The 9,885-nt window shown below is 31.8% G+C and overlaps 1 protein-coding gene across 1 annotated transcript; it reads right to left on the bottom strand.

The window, feature by feature from the left end:
• Positions 1–4,668: 4,668 nt before the first annotated feature.
• On the bottom strand, positions 4,669–8,544 carry LOC131179173 (beta-glucosidase 18-like). The gene is made up of 12 exons (XM_058145245.1): positions 8,323–8,544; positions 7,775–7,844; positions 7,523–7,581; positions 6,901–6,976; positions 6,730–6,804; positions 6,556–6,643; positions 6,129–6,381; positions 5,887–6,002; positions 5,538–5,790; positions 5,325–5,427; positions 5,093–5,195; positions 4,669–5,004 (listed from the first exon to the last, which is right to left on the bottom strand). Exons 1-12 carry the CDS (start codon positions 8,458–8,460, stop codon positions 4,791–4,793), a joined length of 1,548 nt encoding a protein of 515 aa, XP_058001228.1. The 5' UTR covers positions 8,461–8,544; the 3' UTR covers positions 4,669–4,790.
• Positions 8,545–9,885: the final 1,341 nt, after the last annotated feature.

The raw sequence follows: 9,885 nt of genomic DNA, 5'->3' as shown, positions 1-9,885 counted from the left end.
TGTTGCTTTGTTTAAAAATCCAACCATTTCTTTCAAGAACATAACTTAAAGGGCCCCTACATTAGGCATGTCAATAAACTCATAAGAAATGGATTAAACTTCATAAATTTCATTAAGTTGGGACTAACTTAGTTCAATTTCATAAAATAACTCAAATATTACATCTCTATCTCCAAAAAAGAAAACTACTCACTATCCATGTTTATTACAAGAGATTTTGTGTAGAAGAAGAAATAAAATATGAAAAGTAAACTTAAAACTGAAAAATCCGATGTTTAGTATAAAGAATATGGTGAAGAAGAGCAAAAGTCCCAGCTGGTGCATGAAAAATTGTGTTCTTCCTCTTTTTGTTTCTCTCCTTTTCTCTTTCTCTTCTTGTTCTTCTCTTCGCAAAAAGTGATGTAAGGAGGCTTAAATACCTCTTGACAAAAACCCTAAGATAGCATAAAAATGGTTTGAGACGAAGTCACTGCACGTATGAGAAGATTTACTTCTTCAGCCAATTAATGAGGAAGTGCATAGCTTGAACAATACCTGCACAACATCTTGTGCAGAGTCAAATCTAGAAAGGATGAGTGAAAACGGGTTTGCATAGCCATGCAATCCCTGTGCATATTTTGGCAAGCTATAGAGGTTTTTCATGATATTGCATAGGCAGGTGCATAGGCTGTGTAGGAGACTGTGCAGGCTTCGGTAGATCTCCATTTGTCTTTCGTGATAGTGCACAAGCAGATGCACAGGCTATGCGACATCCGGTTCAACTTTCGACAAGTTTTAGCTATTTTTTGAGCTCTCACATAGACAAGTGCACAGCTTGTACAACTTTCGACAGGTTTGCAATTTCTCTATTTTTGTGGATGCGGATTGCACAGGCTGTATACCATCATGTGCAACTTTCGGCAACTCACAAAATTTCTGCTAATTTCTGCATACAAGTTGCACAGACAGTGTAGTATGTTGTGCAAATTTCAGTAGCCTTTAAAATTTTCAAATTTTAGGCTTCATTTTTAGCACTTTTGGACTTAGAATTTACTCTTTACTTGCACAATTACCTTTTTGATCTCTCAAAAACATCATTTTATCTACAAAATAAAAACAAAATTACAAATTAACCCAAAATTAACAAGTATGAATGATTAATTAAATAACTAATGAAATTAACTAGAATTAACTAATAACAGAATAAAATAACTATAAAATCTAACCTAAATGACTACATGAAATGCATATGTCAATTTCAGAGTTGGGTTATAATGTTTTAAATTAATCTGTATATTTGGATGAATTTTATTCAGATTTATAACATTTATGAGTTTTGATTCATTCCTTGTGTACTTTATTGGCTTGCCTAGTATTGGATCCAATTGGGTATAGTTTTTAATCTTTGGTTGAAGGAAGGTGAAAATCATTTATAGATAATCATGGTTTTGAACTTAATTATCTAGTGTTAGAGATGAACGAGGGATTGAGAGGATTTATTGGTTGATTAAAGTTCCTAATAAGTTTTGGGTAAATCAAATATTGTATAAGAGTAAGGTTTAGTTTTCTTAAAACACTCTTTGGTTTGCTCGAGAAAGAAATCAAAGGAGATTATAATTAGCTACCTTCAAACCATGAATTTTTTTAAAAATCGAATGAACCTAACCAAATCTCATTTGGTTTAAAGCATGAACCCTAACTCTAGAATCACTTTTACTATTAATTGACCTCTGTTCTTATGTACCCATTGCTAGTTTAGTAAAATTTTACTTAGTTTAAGAATTTATTTATATTAACCATTGCTTATTTTCTTTATTTTCTATTTAAATTATTATATTTAGTTAATTTAGTTCTTCTGTAAATCTTCATTAATCTAAATAATCAAAACACAATAATTTAGTACCTAAATATAATTCCTCATGAGAACGATGCTCTTTAATTATTTTATTTTTTATTCATTTTATTTACAAATTGTTAATTTTATCATTACTTCATTTAATAGTATTTAATTACTTATAAAATAAATTTATTTTAATAAAAATAAAATAATCACAAATTGTCTCACTAGGATAAATGATAAGTTAGTTACTTTTTTGCTTTAAAAAAAGTTAGTTACATATTAATATTTTTTGGAGAAAAGAGACAGCTCGAGCTAATTGACAAACATATTTCTCTGAAATAAGATACATGTATATACCATCTTAATTATAATAATTTTGCAATTAAATTAAATTAAATTAAATAATCTTGGAGAATTAATGTAAGGAAGATGTAGGAAATTGGACTATATGTATATATATGAATAGATAAAAAAGATTACTATAATTCTGTCGTCTGGGGATCAATAAAACCAACGTTATTTATTTTTACCATTAAGAGAATAAAATAGAGAAACTCTCGTGCATGGCTGTATTTTCGTTTTTTTTAAGCTAAGAATTCAGTGGGAAGGAAATATGGATGTTATTTTTGTGGCTTTGAATTTTGGGATATATTTTTTCATAGATCCAAATTATGATCTGACCTAAAAGTTTCGTGTTGCGACTCGATTGGGATAAAAAATGAGATCTGTGTGACTCAATTGGAATAAAAAATTAGATCTGTGATGATAGCAAATAGCACAGACAGATAGGCCCGGGCCTGAAGCCCACTATTGATCCCCTTGGGGGTGCGGGCAATGCCCCCGCGGTATGAACCACTATAAATATTGTAATATTCTACCTTTTTATCATAGAGTAGTGAGATATTCAGGTAAAATACTAGGGTTAAAGTTTGAGAGTTTTGATTGATTGTATTTTACTCGTTTTATCACAGTGAAACTTTTTCTCTTGTATTGCCCGTGGACGTAGACCTTATGGTTGAACCACATTAAATCCTTTGTTATTCTTCTTCTCTTTTCAATACTGTGTGATTGTGGGATTTGTGTGTGTGCCTTAGATTTGCGTGCTTGTCATAACAATGGAGTTTGACATGATATAGTTAATGAGTTTGACAAACCACCAGCTCATAACATTCAGTCTGATATTTTTTTCTTTTATTATCATTAATCATTAAAAAAAATACCAATATGAGGCTCTCAAATTTTATTCATATTTATCTAATAATATAGAAAATTATAATTGAAATATTAACTGAGCATACTACAAAAAAAAAAAAAAATTGTAAATTACATGCTAATTAATTAACTGATGCAGAATGAACACCATTTCCGAGTTTCTCACTTTCTGCTCAATATGCCAAACACCAGATATACTCTTCTTGACTCTGATGTCAAATAGGACTAAGTCGAAAGGTAATTTATGAATCTTTTTGCAGCTAGAAGTGGTGCAGGATCGCATTAAGCCATTCGTGAATGGATTATTTGCAGATTTATATTATTACCTATGGCTGTTTACGTTGTTGTGAAAACCATTCTCTGATTATTATGTGGCATTGAGTATGGTGGCAGCTCAGGTATCCGAAAGCATCGGTAGCTGATGCTTAGCCAAGAAAATGCAAGAAAGTTACTGGTTGATGCAAAGTCGTTTTAGGCAATGCAGGTACTGAAATGTGTAACAATGATGATTATACAACAGATTTTTAGTTGGCGGTATAATCGATTGTCATATTTTGCAATTGTTGAATATATAATTACGTTTCGTTCATGATTTGTATTGGATTTTTATGGCGTTACAATGCGACTAGTGGAGGTCAAGAACACTTTACCCAATGGATTTTACAACTGGAGATCAATGAATGAAAGGGACTATGTTTCCATCACGTATCACAAACACTGCATTGTCAAATGCAGCTACTTTAGGCCACATAGCAGAAGATGCCTGGGTATAGCATTATGACAAGAGGGGAGCATACACAATTGAATCAGCCTATTCCCTTTTATGATTAAAAAAGAAGGTGAAGCCAATAACTTGAACCCATGTCCTTTTAAGACAGCACATGATAAATTTTGGAAATCAATTTGGAGACCAAAGGCGCAGCCAAAGATTAAAACTTAGCTGCAAAGAATCTGCTTCCAACAAAGAATAACAATTAATCACATCAGAAGATGGATTGGATTCAAGAGCTCAGCCTGCTACAGGATGCATGTCCTCCAGCACAGACAGAGCCCTACCAGATAGTAAGTGGCAACCTCCTCCTCAAGGATCACTCAAATTCAATTCTGATACTGCATCAAATCATAAGTCACAATCAGTATGCTATGTTGCACTCCGCAGAATCACAGAAGTGAAATTATACAATGCAAGACAGCAAGCAGTAATAGCACTTCTCCCCTGGTAGGAGAAACACTAGCCCTGCTAGAATCCATTAGCCTTGCTCAGGATATGGGACTACAGAAACTTATCCTAAACTTTGTGCGAATCTCTCGCGAGGAAACATGATGTCTATTGGGAAATTGACGCCTTGGTGAAACACATTCATAGACAGATTGAGTTATTCCAGGCCTGTGTCTTCAGCTTGCTCAAAAGAACTGCAAATACGATTGCAGATTGTATAGCAAAGCAGTGTTTTTAGGCTTTTCTTGTAACATTCCAGTTATAATCCTCTGTTGTTGAGAAAACTTTTGATTTTGGATTCGCTCGGGAATGTAATATTATTACGATTTGTTCAAAAAACAAAAATCATTAGATTGCAAATGCGCAGAATAAACAACTTAAATAAATACAAATATTTATATAAGAACGCTGTTCTAGATTGCAACTGCAAAATGTAATATTATTATTCTTTATTCAAAAATATTTTTCGGATTGCAAATGCTACAGTGTAAACAACTTAAAATAAATATAAATATTTATACATGTGAAAACTGTTCTAGATTACAAATGCACAATGTTCTGTTGCCATTCTTGGGGATGATGAAGAGCTTCATTTTTCAGGAAATGCTGGAACCATTTGGCTGATCTTTTTGGTGTTCTCTGCATTGTTGTGCGGTCTACATGAACCAACCCAAAGCTTATGGTATATCCATATGTCCATTCAAAGTTATCTATCAGAGACCAATGGAAGTAGCCCCTCACATCTGCTCCATTCCTGTGATCATTATTAACCTTTATAAGATCACCAAGTCACCTTAAAAAAGAAAGGAGAAATATTGATAGGCAAGGATAAATGAATCTACCTCATTGCAGAAACTAGAGAAGTGAGGTAACCCTCCATGTATTCCACCCTGTTCGTGTCATTGAGCATATCTTCAATGTTTCTACTGCTAGGTTGTGCATATCCTACAATTAGCATGTATATGTTATCATTAGACTGAATTTCAAATATCTGTTTGATAGTTGCAAGATTACACAAATTTAAGTCAGCAGAAGATAACAAAATGGTAATTGCAATTTAATTTTCTGATATACCGTTTTCTGTGATGAACATGGGCGTGTTGTTGTATCTATCTTTGAAATACGCGATTGTCTTCTCCATGCTATTTGGAACAACATAGAACGTAGGCATTGCTGTCTGTAAAGACCCAAAAAGAAAACGAAAAATGAAGAAGCAATGTTAAGTACTGTTTTTAATTATCATCTGCTTTAATTGCTATTTAGATAGTTAGCTTCTGCATATCTTACCGGCTCTCCTATAAGAACTCCATCTTTTGTTCCAGTTCCATAAGTAAAGGTGTCTTTGAGTAAATCATCATGATAATTGCATGGTGAAAGCAGACAATCCTTTGCATAGAGAGTGCTATAATGGTTGATTCCAATGAAATCCAATTTGTTTGCCAGTTTCCTCTTGTCCTCCATCGAAAATGCTGGTAGCCTTAGACCTACAATTTGTCGCATCTCTGGTGGGTACTCTCCATACATAATGGGATCCATAAACCTATACACCAAAAAAAAATTGCATTAATAGGCTCATCTAAGACCAAGCGACATCTTTATATGATAAACCTTGAATTACGAGTAATTAATTACTTACCAAGCAGCAATGAAACCTAGAGCTCGTTGAGCGGCCACACGATCAACTGGAATGTCTCTTAGTGGCTCATACCAGTAGATATGTAACACAATGCCAATCTTCCCTCCTTGTTTTTCCTATTTCAAGTAATAAATATTAAGCAAACATGACAAGGGAAAGAATTAACTCTTTGTTGGTTATTTGATGATATGCTATTGTATATAATTGTTGGTTATTTGATGATATGCTATTGTGTATAATACCTGATACTTTTTTCTGTAAATTTCAGTAGCTGTGGCATGAGCTAGTATCATATTATGAGCAGCGATGTAAGGTTCTAATTCAGAGTCTCCGGCTTTGCACTTGCCTACAGGGTAAGAGCATCGGTTTGGTGGCCATATTCCACTGTAGTACCCATATTGGGCCACCATATTAGCTTCATTGAGTGTAATCCAATGTTTCACTCTGTCTCCAAATGCCTCGAAGCAGATATCTGCGAAGTACCCGAAATCATCCCTGTAACAAGATTAAGATGGTAGAGTAGATGTTAATTTTTCTTTTTAATAGTGGTAGCAACTTACATTCTTTAACTAAAATTACAAATATGATATTTACTATGCAACAAGATCCATATTTATAACTTTCGCCTTATGAATGAAGACTCGCTATATAATAAGGTAAAGAACTTACTGCATTTGAGGACTTAGCCAAGCGCCATATCGATCTTCTAGTTCTTGAGGAACATCAAAATGGTGCAATGTAACAAATGGTTCTATTCCTGCATAATTAAGGCGTCATAATATTAGAAAAAAATAATAACAACCTAGGTGCCAAAGTATTATAACGTGATTCGATGTATTTTACCTTTAAGCAAGAGAGCATTAATAAGCTTATTGTAAAATGCAATACCCTCCGAATTGATCTCTCCAAATCTACCCTCTGTGATTAAAATTAAAATTAATTAAAATATGAAAAATTGAATTAAAAAGAAAACTTATATATAATGCAAAGAAAAAAAAATTGTATAAAACATACTTGGAAGGATTCTGACCCATGAAATCGAGAATCTGTACGAATTTACTCCAAGAGAATGCATCAACTCTATGTCATCCTATCACAGAGCAACCATAATGTATAATATTTTGAATATTTTATTGTAAGTATATCATAAAGTTGAGTAAAAGTTTGGCTGTAAAGTGGGAAAAAATCTCTTGTTATTTTTCCCATTTAAAATCAGTTTGATTTGGACTGTTTTTCATTAGTAAATAAGTGAGCTGAAAAATAGACTTTTTTTTTTAATTTCAACAAATTTATTTTAAAAAACCTTAATTTTTAAAAACACAAATTCACATGTTTTATTATTTTATAAAAATTATAACTTTTATTGCTTAATTATTTAATAATTTTATCCCCCAACTATGAACAGAATCAAAGTTATTTAATTTAGCTCTGTTACTGTGATTGACAGGAACTTTAAGAGCTCCAAATAGTGGAAGAATATCAAATTTCAAGGTTGCTTATAGCTTGATTAATTAATCATCTGTCAACAATGATGGGTTATGGAAAAAAGAAAAAAAAAAAAACAATGATGGGTTCCCACAAATTCTTTAACATATTATATTGTTAGTCGTCTAAATTCAAGGAAATTATCAATTACCAAAAATTGATGATAGTGATCATCAGCTGTATTCCCATTGCTTCCATCCTTAATTTCTCCTGATAAAAACAGCAGTCACATTTATCCTCAATTAGTTAATTACCTTACATGGAAAGAAATTAATTAATCTAAATTAAGCATAAACGCAAATGAAATTTGAGCAACAGCGAACTAGATAAAGTTAATTATATGTCATGAAATTTCTTAGCCTCCAGTCATAAATAAATAAATAAGAAGAATTAATATTTGTACCAGGAGATAAGTGGGTGAATACATCCCAATTGCTGAGGCCTTTGTTGGCTTCCAAGTATGCTCCTTCAATCTGCATGAATAAACAGATAAATTAATAATTATTTGTTTTATTAGCTGACGCACATCAAACAGAATTCTTTTTTCAATCATAGGATCTAAATTGCAAGTGAAGGTGACGAGCAAGTCCTCAATGTGAAGGCTGCATCAGCATTATATAGGTGTATGTCGTTCAGAAGTAACAAGAATGGCTAGATATACACATATGATCAAAAGAAAAGAGGCAAACCGATGAGAGACAAAAGTGATGAATATATAGAATAAAAAGATAGAAAATACACCATTTAAATATGGATCAATTGATAAGAAGCTGAAAACTTAATTATTATTTTTACATAAAATTCCATTTCAGAACAGTTGCATAGGTGTAAAATATAGACCAAACGCAAATTGTGCTGCCGTTTTGTAAGGTTGTAATATATATATATATATATATATATATATATATATATATATATATATAAAAGAGAAGCATACATATACATAGCTACCTGATAAGAAGAAGTAGCAGTCCCAAAGAAAAAAGAAGAAGGGAATTGGCTACGGTTCAAACATGAACACCCACTTATCATCAATGATAGGAAGAGAACTAAAACTGAACACACTTTCTTCATCCTCCTCCTTATCATTCACCACTGATATTCTTTTTAAGTTTTCTTGTTCTGCACAGCTAATAACTAACACAGAGGTTTGGGTTGTGTTATCGCTGGGATCGATCTTCCCTTTATATAGAGAACTGGGTGGCATTTTTGTAAATTTTTGGTTACTGGTTGTTGGATCTTGCACATTAATTTTTGGTCAAATATAATACATATTTATATTTCTTAACAATGAGGAATATATATTTCTTTTGTGGTTTACTTTTATGATTTAAAATTTCATCAATAAAATATAGAGAAAATTTTCCTGTCAACAAAAAATTCTTCTACATTAAATGGAAACGTGCATGCTGAATAGTCATATGAGACAGGACAATTTCCAGGAAGCATCGATCATGCATGCATGGGACGCCTAAACTGGAACTGAAGTTTCTGAGCAATTAAGCAATGAGCTGAAACTAGCGAACTTTATATAATTATTGATAAATCAATTTTAAGAAAAGAATTCAAATAAATTCTCACACAGCTCTATTTGAAAAGAAATCAACTTTATTTGATAAATTAATACAATTCTTTTCATTTAGAGTTTTGAAAATACGAAGAACAAGAAATATTAATGGGTCTACATTATCTTATTTTTATATAAAAAAATAATTTTAATTTATTGAAATCAAAATCAATTGGGCTGCACCAGTTTAACAGTCTTCCTCCAGAATATTGTTGTATGGTCTGATTTTGCATAACATATGTGGGGTTGCGTACCCTAGAATGTGTAAAGTTTAGGCTGGTTTGTTTTGTTTCTTTAAAGAAAATAAAAAGTCGGAACATCGTTTTATATAATTTAATTAATATATTTTTGAGGTGCCATAGAATCTAAATTAAACTACTTTGGACTAACAGGGAAGACTAGTATTCTATGAAACAGGAATTCATGGCTCAGAAAAAATGGCATAGTTGTAAACGTAGAATTGAACAAGTCTCCTAAAATCATCACATGCCATAGAATCTAAGGCAATAATTATACAGTACCTAACATAGGTGACCCTACTAAAATTAATTAATACAGTCCCCTTTTAAATTATGGAGTAACCAACTTAATTAAAATAATCTTAGGATGAGAAGATAACATATGATTTTTTAATGTAATAAAAAATTTTATTTAAATTTGATATATTATTGACTTAAGATATAAATATATGAAACTCACTTATTTAATAAATATGTCTCATTATAAATTTTATATCTTAAATTTATGATAGAGAAAATTCTGAGCAATAAAGTATTGCACCTAATTTACTTGTAAAAAAATTATCAAGGAGAAAAATGCTGAATGGTCATATTTCGTGGAAGCGTCGATCATGCATGCATGGTATGACCAAACTGCTACTGAAGTTTCTAAGCAATTAAGAATGAACTAAAACTAATCAACTTTATATAATTACTAAAGAATTAATA

The sequence above is a fragment of the Hevea brasiliensis genome, chromosome 4 (genome assembly GCF_030052815.1).
Source record: "Hevea brasiliensis isolate MT/VB/25A 57/8 chromosome 4, ASM3005281v1, whole genome shotgun sequence".
NCBI classification, from domain to species: domain Eukaryota; kingdom Viridiplantae; phylum Streptophyta; class Magnoliopsida; order Malpighiales; family Euphorbiaceae; genus Hevea; species Hevea brasiliensis.
The sequence above is the reverse complement of the archived record's forward strand: the minus strand, read 5'-3'. Positions and strand labels throughout refer to the sequence as shown.